The sequence below is a fragment of the Puma concolor genome, chromosome B2 (assembly GCF_028749965.1).
Source record: "Puma concolor isolate L17-30 chromosome B2, mPumCon1.1.hap2, whole genome shotgun sequence".
Lineage (NCBI taxonomy): Eukaryota > Metazoa > Chordata > Mammalia > Carnivora > Felidae > Puma > Puma concolor.
Window position 1 is genome coordinate 55448672 of NC_141671.1, and position 17567 is coordinate 55466238.

The 17567-nt window shown below is 41.4% G+C and overlaps 1 protein-coding gene across 1 annotated transcript; it reads left to right on the forward strand.

Moving 5' to 3' along the window:
* The first annotated feature begins 1433 nt into the window (after positions 1 to 1433).
* On the forward strand, positions 1434 to 17283 carry BAG2 (BAG cochaperone 2). The gene is made up of 3 exons (XM_025925328.2): positions 1434 to 1643; positions 13868 to 13977; positions 15841 to 17283. Exons 1-3 carry the CDS (start codon positions 1531 to 1533, stop codon positions 16251 to 16253), a joined length of 636 nt encoding a protein of 211 aa, XP_025781113.1. The 5' UTR covers positions 1434 to 1530; the 3' UTR covers positions 16254 to 17283.
* Positions 17284 to 17567: the final 284 nt, after the last annotated feature.

Sequence of the window (17567 nt, forward strand, 5' to 3'; positions counted from 1 at the left end):
GAGAGAAGAATCAGTATATTCTAAAAATAAAGGGGAGGGGATTTACTGATGGATTGGATCTACAGGATAGGAGAGAGAGAGTCCAAGATGATTCTAAACTTCCATGATAGACTTTCAAACCATTCACAACATCTCTTTGGATTCCAAGTTTGTGTCATGATAATGGCAAAATATATTTAATGAGGTCAAATAATCCCCTACACCAATAGTTTATTAGTATTTAGATGGAGTTCAGAGGGAACTGGAATCCAGGCTTACAGCACTCCTCTCTGTTCAGGTATTTAAATGTCTTTGATCTCAGATTAAAGGTGGTAATTCAGCTTTAAACTGTTATTATCTATCATTTAATGTGCCCTGTATATATATTCTCATCCTTGCAATATGAGGCGGACAGCTATAATGAGATGGGAGCAAAGCACAAGTTTTTAAGTACATAAATCTTTGTATTCCCTGTCCTGTTCTTTCACTGACCTTTATAGTGTCTGCCCTAGTGACTTGCCGTATCTTTTCAACAGGAGATTTAAATCAATTGGGTGTGGGGGCGCCTGGGTGGCGCAGTCGGTTAAGCGTCCGACTTCAGCCAGGTCACGATCTCGCGGTCCGTGAGTTCGAGCCCCGCGTCAGGCTCTGGGCTGATGGCTCAGAGCCTGGAGCCTGTTTCCGATTCTGTGTCTCCCTCTCTCTCTGCCCCTCCCCCGTTCATGCTCTGTCTCTCTCTGTCCCAAAAATAAACGTTAAAAAAAAAAAATCAATTGGGTGTGAAAGACAAAGATGGGGTAGCTTTTTCTTTCTTTCCCGTAAGCTTCAGTGGTTTTATCCAGGCTTTCATTTATTCCACCTCAGGAAAGGAAATGTTGAGACAGGGTCGGGCAAGTACAGACTGCCAAGGAGCCGTACTTAGATGCCATCGGTGCCACAAAGGAACATTTTCTCCCCATATCAAAGGATTTTAATGGTTTTGGTTTGGGCGTGAATTAGGAGAGCTGGGAGAAACTAAGCGAAGCCATCACTGGGTAATACCCACAGCCTACCATTAGGTACCTTGGCGTGTGGGGAATTGGCTACATCCAGGCTGCACAGAGTCGGGGGCGCCCAGAGGTAGGGGTAGAGAGCTGTTCTGTGAGCCTCCTCTGGGGTTTCGGTTGTTTCCGGGTCTGGAGAGCAAGAAGGGGCGATCGAGTTAGGTCCTCCCCTTCCTTCGTCAGCCCCTCCAGGTGCCTCGGAGGCCGCTCCTCCGGCCCCGGGCCCTGGCTGCCCACCCTCGAGGCCCCGTGGCCAGCGAGGTCCCTCCCGCAGCCGCAGTCGCTCCCCGCCGGGGACCGTACCCTGAGCCCGGCGGGCGGCGCGCCTGCCCTTGTTTGGCCACGCGGCGGCGGCGGTGTCGGCGCATCCTCCCGGGCCGCCCCCGCGGGCGTCAGAGGGAGGCGGGCGCCCCGCGCGGTGACGGCGACGCCTGCGGCCGCGGGACTCTCCACTCGCCGCCGCCGGAGAGGCCGGTGACCTCTTGGCCGCCCCGCCTCGGAGATTCAGATGGCTCAGGCGAAGATCAACGCGAAAGCCAACGAGGGGCGCTTCTGCCGCTCCTCCTCCATGGCCGACCGCTCCAGCCGCCTGCTGGAGAGCCTGGACCAGCTGGAGCTCAGGTGAGCGGCGGGGCGGTCTGCGGGCGGAGGCCGTGCGCTGCGGGCCGGTCCGGCACGGTCCCGGGGCAGGCTGCGGCCACAGAAGTTGCTTGCTTGAGATTTGTTCTTCATGGGGATGGTGCAGTTTTCTCTCGCCCTTGGTGGATTTTCCTCTCCGTCGGAGAGAGAACGCATGCGATTTAAGAACCTGTGAGCGCATTATTGGTGGCCACGTTCTCGTTAACAGACCTGAGCGTTTGGGAACGGAGAAAAACCAGAGAAGGTAAAAGTTAGAGTGGCGTTATTTGAGATTACAGACTATGACACTCCGTGTCTACAGAACTTCTAGAACCTTCTGAGTGCCAGTGTGTGGTCTTCCCAAGTGTTTTTTAACTTGCTCTTTTCCTATTATTCATTTTTAAGAGCGGCAGCAGTTTACTGGTGAGTGATCAGTTTCTTTGCTCCAAAACCCAGCAGAGCAAAAAACCAAAAAATCCAGGGACCCGTCTGATAGCAAGGAATAGGGAGGAGTAGGACAAATGAGGGGCTGCGGGGAGAACAATGGCTGGGTACTTCGTGTAATAAGACCCTGCAGCTTTCGTTTTCCTCCTAACCCTGCATGCAGCCTTTCCGTTAGTTTCACAGTATTTGTGTACCTCCTTCCGTAGAAGACATTGACTGTACTGACTGACACCTTCTTGAAAGTGCTAATCATTGGCCCAAAAGCATAAGATAGTCACCCGTTTTTTTTCCTTCTCAACTGAATAAGATTTTATTAAGTAATATAGAGTTATGCTTATGTACAATCTCTAAGTAATTTATAATAAATTTTGGAAATACTTGTTTCCCTTAGTGTATTAAAACTTTTATGTACTTCTTGTAAACGTTTATGTCACCAAAGTTACTGTGACAATTGTGTGCAGATGTAGTTAAATGAAAATCTTATTAAGGCTCTGCAACCCCTGAAACTACACCGAATTTTTTTTCTATAGTTTTCACCAGGTTCTGGAGGAGCAAAGAAGTATGTAAGCCAAAAATTTTAGGAAGCAGTGCATGTATGTCTTTATCTCCCTGGATTTATATACCAAAATAAGAAGGGGTGTCTATTTGCCAACAAAGTGCATTCATAACCACAGTATATCTCAGCAGTTGAGGCAATTATTATTATTATCCTGAGAAAAGAGTCAAAAGATGAGAAATTCTCCTTCCAGGATGATTTCATGGATGGCAACACATAGGGAAATCAGAGCCAAAACCACATTGTAGAGTTCGGCTCAGAATGAGGCAAATGGAACAAAAGAAAACTAAGGCTTCCCCATGGTTGAGCTTGACGCATTCAGCCCCCGGAGAAAGTGGAACAAGACTGATCAGTAGCTTCAAGCTACTTAATGCCCATCTGAAGAATAATACTTCTTTTTATGTGGCAGCGCTACAAGTAACTCCCCACATCCTCCTGAAACCATTATTACACTGTATGTTAACTAACTTGGATTTAAATAAAATTGTAAACATTAAATGAATAAAAGATGAGGAAATGAAGACACTGAAAACAAAACAAAACAAAAAAACAAGTAACTCCCGCATCTCCCCAGGTATTTAGAACTTTGAGGGCAAGTTCTTAACTATTTCAGGGCTCTCTCCCTCCTGGTCAGAAACGATTTTTCCTGAAAGGAATGAGGAGGATTTTGCCCTTCCCTTCTAGCTGAGTCATTCTCCTCAAACTTGACTTAACACCTCGTGTGTGGTAGGTGGAAAAGCAGGCAAGTACTTATCTTTAAAGGAAAGCCTCTGTTCTGAGTATTAGTACATTCTTAATGTTTGATTAATGTGAATTGATTACTGTGTACAAGTGATTACATTATAACTTGTTTAATTAACCCTTGAGCTGAGGAAGAAAGACTGATTAAAATGTGCTAATTACTCATTTTAAGGACTTATCTAGTAATTTTAGCCTTTTGTAAGCTTTGTTTCTTCCTTAAAATAAAAAGTAATACTGATCTAAGGAAGTATTTTAGAAGGTAGTGAAAATAAAAATGCAAATGCTGATGCTTTAAAGTTCCTTTGAAACCACACGAGCAGTGTCACAGAGCACCGCACTATTAAAAACTAGCCTCATGCCTAGATCTATTTGTAAAAGAAAACATATTCAAGGTAATTTTGCTCTAATAGTTTAATTTTATATTAAGGATGACTCATAAGGCAGTGTTTTAAGTAGAATAAAACACTGTAGTTTGTACTTAGAAGCTTGCATTTACTGTTCCCCAGCCATACTAATTGTGTCATTTGTGGTAAAATGTCTTCCATATGAAACTGAAAACAATTTGCTGAATGCTTTATGAGCTAGAGTATGAACTGGTGGCGTATGTGAGTTTTTAAATGCTTTAAAATGTTTGGCAGCATTCTACAAATTAAAGGAATTCCATTTGTTTCTAATACTTTACCATGACACTGGCCTTTCTTTCTTGACTCCATCTCATCTCCTTTTTTGCTTCCTCCTGAAAAGGTGATTCCTTTCTCTCCCAGTTTTTTGACCAATTCTAAATGGCATCTGACTTTTACATTCATCAGTGCCTCAAGACACCTTGCTTATTATTATTACTTTTTTTTTAAGTCACTGTAATTTATGAATAATACATGCTAACAATGATTCGTTAAATGAGCACTGACTCTGTATACCAGGGCCCATTCCTTTGTGGAAGTTACTATTACCTCCATTCTCCACATGGGAAATTGAGGCTTAGGAAGATACATGACTTGTCCAGGGTCCCCCAGCCAGAACCCAGGAAGACTGGCAATAGAGCTTAATAATTCATGCCTGAATTCTCTTAAAGTTAGATGTGTCTTACTGTTACCTGAAGCTGGGTTTGCCTCTTGGTGGGTGTCAAGCCAAAAGATACAACCAAGCCAAAGAATAGGAAAAGGAAGGGTTTTACTTGCAGCAAGTGAAGGAGAACATGGGGGATCTTTCCCAAGCAGTGTGTCCCAGAACAACAAGATTGGGGGAGTTTTAAGCTAAGGGTGCATACATATTCAGGAAGAGGCTTGCACAGTGGGGAATACAGCATGGCAATGGGGTGACTGATTCCAAGTCAAAGTCACAAGGGCTGCAAAGGGTCAGCAGCATCCGTTCCCTGGCGTCAGTTGGTCTGGGATCTGAGTACTCAAAGGGGTTTAAATCCTGTAGAGATAACTCAGGAGTGTGCATCAGGTCAGTCTTTGCTTTCTGACTATGATTAGACTATCTCCTGGCCTGATGGTGGCTGTTCTCACATTCTTTCACAAGATGGTTTGGGGCCTAAAATGACTTCTCTTACATCAAGAAAGCTGTGTCTGTCTTTCTTTGCCCAGGGACCCCCTAACTCTTGCTGCTTACAGTATTTCAAAATGGAGGAATAGTATATGGATGAATATATGACTTTACTGAAAGAAGTGAAAAATCCCTTTTTTTTTTAAAGATTTTATTTTTAAGTAATCTCTACACCCATCATGGGGCTTGAATTTACAACCCCAAGATCAGGATTCACACCTTCCACCAATTGAGCCAGACAGGTGCCCCAAAAATTACATTTAAATTGGTGTTGAAGGGCGCCTGGGTGGCGCAGTCGGTTAAGCGTCCGACTTCAGCCAGGTCACGATCTCGCGGTCCGTGAGTTCGAGCCCCGCGTCGGGCTCTGGGCTGATGGCTCGGAGCCTGGAGCCTGTTTCAGATTCTGTGTCTCCCTCTCTCTCTGCCTCTCCCCCGTTCATGCTCTGTCTCTCTCTGTCCCAAAAATAAATAAAAAACGTTGAAAAAAAAATTTTAAATTGGTGTTGAATACAGTAAATACTGAACACCTACTGATGCCAAGTATTGAGTGGCTCCTAGAAGGCTCTCGATGGTAATGAAGATGTTTGAGATATGGGTTGTGGAAAGTGGCAGAGGGGAAAATGATAGGACTGCAAGATTGTTCACAAATTTCCCAAAACTGGTCACGTTGTAGGTCCTTCCCCTGCCCAGTGACTTACCCGACAGCCAGAGAATGAAGGGTTGGGGCCGGGAGTGATATGGATCATTTGGCTGAAAGTTTCCTGTTGCTTGAAGTTTCTTAGGGTGTGCCAGTGTCCCACGAGTCACAAAACAAGTGGCCTCAGAGTTAATATTGAACAACAGCCTATAATTTAAAAGAGTGCTTCTCATATACATTGTCATTTGAACCTTATAAAACCCTTTGAGGCAGAGGAGGGCACAAGAATGTTATCTCTTTTAGAAATGAGGGAACCCAAGTCCAGAGGGATTGAGTGGCTTGCCTAAGGCCGCAGTACTAATGAGAGGCTCCTAAGCACCAGTTCCATCTTCACACTGCAGGTTTGCAGTGGTGAGTGTATTTTCATATTTTGGTGATGATTAGGAAAACTTACTCAAAATCTTACACTGCCTAGAATATAAGTAATCCTTGTAGCATTCTTTATATACAAGGGTATTTTTTTAATTTTTATTTTTTATTTTAATTCAATATAGTTAACATACAGTGTTATATTAGTTTTAGGTGTGCAATATAGCGATGCAGCCATTCTTATTTTTTTTTAAGTATATATATATATATTTTTAAGTTTATTTGAGAGAGAGAGCAAATGGGGGAGGGGCAAAGAGAGAGGGAGACCGAATCCCAAGCAGGCCCCACACTGTCAGCACAGAGTCCGAGGAGGGGCTCAAACTCACGAACCGTGAGATCAAGACCTGAGCTGAAGAGTCAGCCGCTTAACCGACTGAGCCACCCAGGTGCCCTGATTCAGCAATTCTTTTTTTTTTTTTTTAATATTTATTTATTTTTGAGACAGAGAGAGACAGGGCATGAATGGGGGAGGGGCAGAGAGAGAGGGAGACACAGAATCAGAAGCAGGCTCCAGGCTTTGAGCCATCAGCCCTGAGCCTGACGCGGGGCTCGAACTCACGAACCATGAGATCATGACCTGAGCTGAAGTCGGACGCTCAACCGACTGAGCCACCCAGGGGCCCCTGATTCAGCAATTCTATACATTACTCAGAGCTCATCAAGGTAAGTGTACTCTTGGGGCACCTGGCTGGCTCAGTAGAGCATGTGACTCTTGATTGAACCCCACATTGGGTGTAGAGATTACTTAAAAATAAAATCTTTAAGCAGCACCTGGGTGGCTCAGTTGGTTAAGCATCTGACTTTGACTCAGGGTTTGTGGGTTTCGAGCTCCGCGTCAGGCTCAGAGCCTGGAGCCTGCTTCAGATTCTGTGTCTCCCTCTCTCTCTGCCCCTCCCCCACTCACGCTCTGTCTCTCTCTCAAAAATAAACATTAAGGGGCGCCTGGGTGGCGCAGTCGGTTAAGCGTCCGACTTCAGCCAGGTCACGATCTCGCGGTCCGTGAGTTCGAGCCCCGCGTCGGGCTCTGGGCTGATGGCTCAGAGCCTGGAGCCTGTTTCCGATTCTGTGTCTCCCTCTCTCTCTGCCCCTCCCCCGTTCATGCTCTGTCTCTCTCTGTCCCAAAAATAAATAAACGTTGAAAAAAAAAAATTAAAAAAAAAAAAATAATAAAAAAAAAAATAAACATTAAAAAAAACTTAAGAAGAAAAAAAAAGATAAGTTTTCTCTTAATCCCCTTCACCTATTTTACCCATCCCACTCACTCCCTCCCTCTGGTAACTGCCAATTTGTTCTCTATAATTAAGGGTCTTGTTTTATTGTTTGTCTCTCTTTTTTTTTTCCCTTTGTTCATTTGTTTTGTTTCTTAAATTTCACATATGAATAGAATCATATGTTATTTGTCTTCCTCTGACTGACTTCGCTTAGCCTTATACACTCTAGCTCCACCCGTGTTGTTGCAAATGGCAAGATTTCATTCTTTTTTATGGCTGAATAATGTTCCATTATGTATGTGCATACGTGTGCGTATGTATATACACATCTTCTTTATTCATTTATCTATTGATGCACACTAGGGCTATTTCCACAATTAGGCTATTATAAATAATGCTGCAATGAACATAACAGTGCATATAACCTTTCAAGTCAGCATTTTTGTACTCTTTTGGTAAATACCCAGTAGTGTGATTACTGGATCATAGGGTAATTCCATTTTTGGTTTTTTGAGGAACCTCCATACTGTTTTCCAGTGTGTGCACCAGTTTGCATTCCTGCCAACGGTGCACAAGGGTTCCTTTTTCTCCACATCCTTACCAACACTTGTTTCTTGGATATGAGTATTTAATAAGAGATGGACTATGATTTTAAGAACCTATTTTAGAAATTATTTATTTCAACTAAATTCATGATAGGAGCATTTGCCATTTCTCTTCCTTTGTATGAAAGCACAAGTTCTTGGTATTTATAAGCCTGAGTCCATAATGGTAAGTGTGTAATAAATAGCATGAAGAATGTTTACCAGCACCAATTCTAGACACATGACATGTAGTAACTCATAAACATAATTGTTGTAGTCAGTGCTGTCAGTCAACTGTGTTAAACTCTTTACCTGCTTTACTTCATTCAGTCACAACCACCATCTCATTATCCCTATTTCATAAATGAAGAAATTGAGGCAAAGAGAACTTAGGTTACACAGCCAGTAATCGGCGGTGCCGGTTTGAACAGTGTGACTGAAAAGCCATTGTGGCTTCACTGAATGCTGTGTTAGTGGACGTATCCCCAGTAGCCTCAGTCTGGTGAAGTCGCTGTCAGGCCTCACAAGTGTATCCTTTTGCTACCTAGGCTGCAGAGATGTGTGAGGTGCAGGAGACCCGAACACTAGTGGAGGATGTGGGCACTTCAAGTTTCGCCCTCCTAAGAATTTCTGACTAAAATTTCTTTGTGTTAAGCCTGCTTAGTTGCGATTTTATGCAGAGAGTTTTCCAGGAGTACAACCCAGGCCAGCCATGGTATGAGGATTTCTTTCCCAATTTTGGACATGTAGCTCTTCTAGGATCTGTTAATAAAAACAGAACCACCCTTCTCCGCCAAGAGAAGTGTTGTCAAATGATGTTTAAAAACTTGAAGGGTAAAGTGAGGTGGTCCAACACTTGTCTAACCAGAGTCCCGGAGGAAAATAATAGCATGGAGGACAGGGAATATTCGAAGATACTATGACTAACAATTTTCTAGAACTAAATGGAAGGGTTGTAGACAGAAAGATTTATATGTGAGATGAATTTAAGGATCTCAGTAGCTGACAAACAGTGCAAATATTACTTACATAAATTTAAGTAGAGGTCTAGGTTCAGCTAGAGGGAACTGCACATGAAAGGTCGATGGTGCCAAAAAAAAAAAACCAAAAAAACGTTGAAATGTTTACATTCTAAAGAATGCATTTTACCTTTGCTATGAAATGAAAAAAGTATACATAAAAATGTATATGAGAGGTTCCATTAAAAGTGAAGTCTGGGGCGCCTGGGTGGCGCAGTCGGTTAAGCGTCTGACTTCAGCCAGGTCACGATCTCGCGGTCCGTGAGTTCGAGCCCTGCATCGGGCTCTGGGCTGATGGCTCAGAGCCTGGAGCCTGTTTCGGATTCTGTGTCTCCCTCTCTCTCTGCCCCTCCCCCGTTCATGCTCTGTCTCTCGCTGTCCCAAAAATAAATAAACGTTGAAAAAAAAAAAATTAAAAAAAAAAAAAAAGTGAAGTCTGTTTATCACAGGGGAAAATGCCCTGGCAATTTGTAGCCTTGGGGAGAAAAACAAAACAACAACAACAACAAAAAACCCCACAACCGTTAAAAGTTCCATCTAGTGTCTTCTGTATTTGGGGCGTCTGAGTGGCTCAGTCAGTTAAAGGTCTGACTTTGAGTCAGGTCATGATCTCATGGCCCATGGGTTTGACAGGCTGTGTGCTAACAGCATGGAGCCTGTCTGTCTTCCTCTCTCTCTGCCCCTCACCAGCTCACGCTCGCTCTCTCGCTCACTGTCTTTCTTCAAAAATAAATAAACATTAACAATAATTTCTTCTGCATTTGGTCTCATTTAATGACAAAATATCTTCCTTATATTTATGGGGTTTTTTTCTAGAGCATCTCCTCTTAAACCAATTTCTTGTTAACAATTCCATGAACTTACTGTCATAACTTGATGTAAATGAAGCTTTCCTTTTTAGAGTAACATTTAATTCTCTATCATTGTGCATTTGAGTACAAACTCAAAGAGTGTTGAAAAATTAATCTCTTCTTTCAGCATCTTCTCATTTACTAATCACATGATTCATCTGTGTCATTTAAACAGTATAGTCATGGTTTGTGTTTTTCGCATAAATATTTCATATTAGTGCCTACTCAATATCTCTTCTATGTACTGGGCCCTAGGTTATCTGCCTGAGAGTTTGCTAATGTAAAATATTGAAGTACGCAATGAATGGTGCTGGAAGTGGGCCTGCTGTTGGCATTATTGCTGTTTTATAGAATATTGGTTTTATTGTGCTTTCCAGCCACATTTGTCACATAAGATTCGTACCAGCTCTTTGTTTTTCTGTCTCTTATGAACACAAAGTTCAACATATATTTAGTATCTTGATGAACAAAGAGACCGTGTGACTTTATAGTCTATCAGTGCTATTTTGGGGTCTAACAGGTGGATGGCTGTTGGGGAAAAGGCAAATGTGTGGTTAGGGTGAGTAGGGGAAGCCTTATATGGAGTGGACATGTGTTCAAACATTAGTGAAGTTGTTCCTTCTGTGCCCACTTAAGGCAGCAATCAAGATTAGATCTTCATGATCTCATGATTCTCAGGCCATCTGAATACCGAGGATCTAAGTCTGTCACTGTTCATTTTGCAGAAATGGCAACTTACTTAGTTACAGGATAACGTATAGCAAGAAATTGCCCTGAAAACAAAGCACCCTAAACATACAGGATTTTCTTTTTTTCTGTTCTCATAATTCCACAGTCTTGTTCTTTGGTGACTGGGTGTGTTCATGTGTATGTGTAATAAGAGCGCATGTGTATTTATTTATACTCAAGGGAATTAGGAAAAGTAGTGCTTCTATAGCTTGATCTGGTCTTTATACCAAAAACCTAAACAGGCATTTCCTTTAAATTCAGGAAAAGACACAGGTGCCCTGTCTAATCACCACTGCTTAATAAAGTAACAGAGGACTTTACTCAATACTAAAAATAAATTAAAATAGGAGCTGATAGGATTGAAAAGGAAGAGATTAAAACTGCCATTTTGTGCAGATGATATGCCCACCAATCTAGACGAATCACTGAATCAAACGATAAATTATTAAAATTAATAAATAAATCAGTTACCAAGTACAAGATGAACCTTCTAAAAGCAGCATTTCTCCAACCAGCAATAACCAGAAAGAAATTATAATTTAAAATATTCACAATAACAACAGTATCCTCAAAGGATCAAAGCACTCAGAAGAGTCCACAAAGACTACCATTAAGAATACTTCAAAACTCAGGGTACCTGGGTGGCTCAGTTGGTTAAGTGTCCGACTCTTGGTTTCGGCTCGGGTCATGGTGTCATCGTTTGTGAGTTAAAGCCCCAAATCAGGGTTTGCACTGACAGTGTGGAACCTGCTTGGGATTCTCTCTCTCCCTGTCTCTCTGCCCTTCCCCTGCTCATGTTCTCTGTCTCTCTCTCTCTCTCAAAATAAATAAGCTTTAAAAAATATATTTAAAAATTTTTTAAAGAATACTTCAAAACTCTAAGAATATAAAAGAGGGGTGCCTGGCTGGCTCAGTCAATTGAGCATGTGACTCTTGATCTCAGGGTCGTGAGTTCAAGCCTCCCATTGGGTGCGGGGATTACTTAAAATAGTAAAATCCTTTTTTTTTTTTAGTTTATTTTTTTGAGAGACAGAGAGAGAGAACATGTTGAGCAGAGCAAGAATCCCAAGCAAGCTCTGCACCAGCAGCACAGAACCTGATGCCAGGCTCGGACTCACTAACTGTGAGATCATAACCTGAGCCAAAAATCAAGAGTCAGACAGGACACTTAACTGAGCCACCCAGGTGCCCCCCAAAAATAAAATCTTAAAAATATAATAAAAAAATAAAAATAGAGAAGATAGAAGATGATCTGAATAGATGGAAAGACACATCATGCTTCTGGATAGAATGGCAGTATGCTAAAGATGCCAAATTTATCTCAGTTCTTTGAGAAACCTGATAAACTTACTCTAGAGTTAATATGGAGAATTAAAAGTCTAAATAGCTAAGTTATATTTAAGATTAGGGGACTAGTTCTGCCAAATATTAAGGCATATTACCAGGCTGTTGCTGTTTTTTAAAAAATGGGTGTTGGTGTAAGAACAAATATACTAGTAGGGGCACCTGGGTGGCTCAGTCAGTTAAGCATCCGACTTCGGCTCAGGTCATGATCTCACAGTTTGTGAGTTCGAGCCCTGCATCGGGCTCTGTGCTGACAGCTTAGAGCCTGGAGCCTGCTTCGGATTCTGTGTCTCTCTCTCTCTCTGCCCCTCCCCCGCTCATGCTCTGTCCCTCTCCTTCAAAAATAAATAAAAACATTAAAAAAGAACAAATATACTAGTGAATGAAATAGAGATTTCTAAGAGTAGACAATCTATAAATCATTGGAGGAAAGGTAGATTTTTGGTGGATAGAATGTTGGAGAAGCCGGTTCACTATTTGGAGAAAATAAAGCAAAATCCTTACCTAAACACATACAAGGTGGATTCTAGATGGACTAAAACATAAATATGAGAAAGATAAAGCAATAAAGTTAATAGAAATGTAGGAAAATATCTTAGGACTTAGGATGGAAAGATCCTGAAGCAAAACTTCAAAAGCATAAACCATGAGGCAAAAGAAAAGCAAGAAAAGATCAATTTGATCACTTCAAAGTAAGGATGTCTGTTCGGTGAAGGATATCCCAGACAAAATTCATGTATGATAGAATGGGAGAAGATAATTATGTCTTTAACTAATGTGGGATTAATTACTTGAACATGCAAATCAACAAGAGGACAGTAACCCCTGTTTAAAAAAGATAAACAAGGGAGGGAGGGAGGGGGAAAAAGAAAATGAAATGAAGTGAAAATAGGTACAGGCTATGAAGAAGCTAACAAGAATACAAAGAGATGTCCAAAATTATTAGTAATGACAGACATGCAAGTTAGGTACGAACATATCACTGCACACTTACTAGACTGGCAACAAGTAGAAAGTTGGAAAATGCTGAGTATCGGTAGGGCTTTGGGTACACAGGGATTCCTCTGCTTTGCTGCTGGGAATATTGTCAAGGAGTTCAGGACAGGGCCCCCCAGAATGTGCCACTTTGGCATGTGGGTTATTTTGAGCTGAAGGCACTTGAGAACTTGCAGGCTCAAGAGAAACTTTTACCCCTCCCTTAACCACACAGAAGAATCTAAATTAGGGGTCTTTCCCAAAATAAGGGTTATAAACAGAGATAAATTTTATCTGAATGGCCCATCTTTTTGGTAAGGCAAACATCTAATTACCAAACATCTGCTCTTCTTTTCACCCTGTGAAGTATATTACTTTTGTCCGAAGTCCCAGACCCCTACTCCCTCTTTCTTCATTCACAATGACGTATACACCTCATTTTGCCTGACCATCTTTGGAATTTCCTCCAATGTACACTGTTATATTTGATTTTCTCCTCTTGATCTGTCTCATGTCAATTTAATTCTTGGTCCATCTAGAAGGACCTTTGAGGGGACAAGAATTCTTGCTTCCGAACAGTGGTCTAGCATAGCCATTCCAGAGAACAATTGTACCCTTGTCTCAGCAATCCTGCCCTGGGATACATCCTAAGGAGATTCTCATTCAGTCCATGAGGGGACATGTATTCGTGTAAGCATTTTTTGTGGTGATGGAAAGTGAGGGGATAAGGTGGGTGTCTCCACTGGGAGAGTGGATGTAAAACCAGCTGGATATGCATGAAGTATATGATATGCAGCAATCAGAAGCTACTGACTAGATGTTCACATAGGAAGCTGGATGGTTCTTAATAAAATAATGCTGAGGGGAAACAGAGTGAGATATAAATTGAAAATAGGTGAAAACACAAATACACATTTTGTTAAGAACAAGTACAAAATAGATAAACACTAAACAGAATGGTCGCCATACAAGCAGGGAGGAAAATGGGAGTGGGGTAGGTGGATTCAAAACAATAGAAAAGTTAAAGAACTTTTTAAAAAGGAATAAAGAATTTTTGAAAGGTGCTCCTAGTGATCTTGAAACTTGAGTTGGAGCACATGATAGAGATGAGGAAAACTAAATTTCCATATGGTAACTTTTGTTTTCCCAATTTCTACAGGGTGGAGGCTTTGAGAGAAGCGGCAACTGCTGTGGAGCAAGAGAAAGAAATCCTCCTGGAGATGATCCACAGCATCCAGAATAGCCAGGACATGAGGCAGATCAGCGATGGTGAGAGCATTTCCATGGAAGGGAGCTCATCTTTTCCACTCCGTGAAGGGATTTGGGATACACATGGGTCCGTGTTCGCTTGACTTGAGGAATGAGCACGCCTGGCTTTGGCATCTCCCGTGAGCAGCAGACAGCAGCCGCAGCTGTCAGTCTATTACAACAAGAGCCACGTACCCAGAGGTCACCCTTCTGGCCCACCCCTTACCTCAGGGACATGATCGGAAATGGTAGAAAAGGCCTCTAAGCTCCAGAAGAGGTAGCCCCGAGCAGTAAGGCTGTGGCTTTGACCTCAGGCTGACACTTCTAACTTCAGCTCCTCAGAAGTTATTGGACCATAGAAGTATAAAAGCAGAGAAGACACAAAGGGAGGGGTTGAGGTGTAACTTAAAGAGAGGAAGGAGAGAAAATGCAGGGGAAATAAATTATGGACCCGATAAAACCCCATTAATGTAAAAATGTGCTATTGTTTCCATACGAAAAGCATGACTGCCCATGGAGAAACAGGGTACTTGTAATTTCCTTTCACTAGCAGTGGGTCTTCCTAATTTGGTTGCCCTGGTGCTTCCCGGGACAAGCTAATAGGCCAGCAGCTGGTGCCATGAATGTGCCATCTAACTCCAGGCCCTGAAATGTTAGACATGCACAGCGGGGTTAAGACCTAGCCAGTCTTTTCCCCATCCTGGCCAAATATCCATGAATTAGGAAGGAAGTCACAGAACAGAACACACATAAGATTGCTGACTTTTTCATATAAATAATGAAATGTTGACCCAGCGCCCCTCTCCCCACCATTGCCTCTCTGTGCTGGCCAAGACTTATACTACTGGCCTGCTTAAATTTGGCTGGAGAAGATGAAGCCGGTGTCTCATTCTGAGGCCAGCTTTTTCTCCACTACTGTGGCTAAGTTTTTGTCAGCCAAAATTGGGTCATTGTATTCTGATACACGTGCAGACTATGTCATCCGAAAGTATACCTCTTGGCATGAGAATTATTTCAAGCTGATTATTTCTGAGAAACTGCAGACACAGGAGAAGCTCTGAAAACAGAGTAGAAGTCATTCTTTTGTAAGGGAAGTTTAAATTTACAAAGGAAAGTTCCATTTGTAAGGAACTCTGTGTACCAGAAAGAAGGATGACTGGAAGTCACAAGAAACTCTTATCTATGCAGAAAGCACCTACTACATCTGCAAAACAGCCTTAGCCTGGTTTATCCTGCTTTTCCTAGTAACCTCCCTAAGGAGGGGAAGACCTCTCTCAACATCTTAGTCCTTAGCTGAAGATGGTTTTTAAGGTGGTGGCTCAGGCCATCTCAGGGAGTTAGACCATCTCTGTTTCCCTGGCAATCTCTTATGTATATTTGAAGTATACATATTAATAAACTTCTGGGTTTTTTTTCTTGTGAATCTGTCTTTTATTACAACGTTTCTCAGCCAAGAGCTCAGAAAGGTACAGGGAAAATTCTTTTTCTTCCCCTACGTGCACATCCGTATGGAGAGATCCACCATATCTGATCTCTTGTCTACTCAGCACAAAGCCCTGGTTATGTTCACTATTCACTCTGTGTTAAGACTTGATCTCCATCCCAGTTACAGATGCATGCCCGCCCAAACTTTTTCAAACATGACCACTTGAGAAGTCATCTGGTATCCCACGTATAAAGACTTTCAGGGAAAGGTATTCTGCAACCTCTCTTTGTAATACACATAGTTAATCTTATGTGCTATAGTTTTAACTTTTACTCTAAAAATTTCATAGCAGAGGCACTACAGAAAATAGCTTTAGCCACAAAAGAATGCCTTTGTGTTCTCAACATCGATAAATTTATATCTCATATTGATCGATACTTTAAACTTTCTACGTTTAGGAGAAAGAGAAGAATTAAATCTGACGGCAAACCGTTTGATGGGAAGAACGCTCACCGTTGAAGTTTCAGTAGAAACTATTAGAAATCCCCAGCAGCAAGAATCCTTAAAGCATGCCACCAGGATTATTGATGAGGTGGTCAGTAAGTTTCTGGATGATTTGGGAAACGCCAAGAGTCACTTGATGTCACTGTACAGTGCTTGTTCATCTGAGGTGCCATCTGGGCCTGTTGACCAGAAGTTTCAGTCCATAGTGATTGGCTGTGCTCTTGAAGATCAGAAGAAAATTAAGAGAAGATTAGAGACTCTGCTTAGAAATATTGAAAACTCTGACAAGGCCATCAAGCTGTTAGAGCATTCTAAAGGAGCTGGTTCCAAAACTCTGCAACAAAATGCTGAAGGCAAATTTAATTAGTTTTGAAACAGAAGAGCACTTACAAATAATGACGTAAAAATGGTTAAATACTAGTTCTTTATGTTAGGCATAACATTTGATACTGATTATTTCAGATGAGGAAAATATCCCAGTGTCATCAGTTTTGTGATTAACATAATTAAAACTAGAAGTATTTTAATTATCTTTCTAGAAATTTTTAGATTGAATTCTTGTCTTGTATTAGGATCTAGCACCTAATATATATTTTTTTTACTATTCTGTGGTTGAATACTTAGTATGTAGGAGAGAGTTAGTGCTCAGCCTGGGGCAAAAGCATTATTTTCCTTCCTGGGCTTTATCTGGCGTGGAGATACTTGGGCACATGGGGCATTTGGTTGACTAGAAATTCTTTACTTAATCAGCACACACACTTACTACACATCTACTGTTAACTAAGAAGTGTGCTTAAAAGGGATCCCAAAATAAGAAGCTTTCCCTCCATCTTTTTCATAAAGCACCTTTTTTGGACATCTGAATCAATTTTGACTTAAGATTTATGCATCTGATAATATGAATATATTTCTTCCTGTGTGTGAAAACATGGCATAAAGTGTGAGAGAATTCACCTGATTTTACCACTGTGAACAACTATATGTCCACTTCATCTTTTTCCAAATGCATCATTTCTCTCAATTTGTACTCATTATTGAAATATTGCAGTATTGTAACTTGCCTTTTTTTAAAAAAAAATGCTGCTATAAAGTCTGCTAATTGTCAACTTTAAAACCTCTATTCTGTATAGTTGTATAATTTACTTAGCCATTCCCCTAACTAGGCATTTAGGTTGTTTCCAGGTTGTTTCTTATTCCTGTAACATATTTATATACAGAGAGCTTTTTCCTTTTTTCTTTGTTTTTGATTTTCTTTGTATAAGTTCCCAGCAGTGGGATTTACCAGGTCAAAGGGTATATACATTTTCATGACCTGACATATTTCCAAATTTTTTGGTATAAGAGTTACATCAATTTATACTGTCTTCAGTAATTAAAATGTAGCTATTTCACTAAAAGCTTCCAAGAATCGAGCATTGTTTTTTCTAACATTAGACATTAGACTAAATACCTGAATTTAGTTTGCATTTTGTTTACTAACAAGGTTGAGCTGTATATTGATTATTCTTTTATGTGTGATAAATGAAACAACCGTAGAACACTTTGATTTGTTAGAAGTAACTAGTGCTGTGGATACACAAAAACCTCGACTTCCCCTCAAATACTACTTCAAAATGAATACATCAAACTCAATTTTCATGAGAATGTAGGTATTCTTTCACGCTAGGGGAGAAAGAGAGTC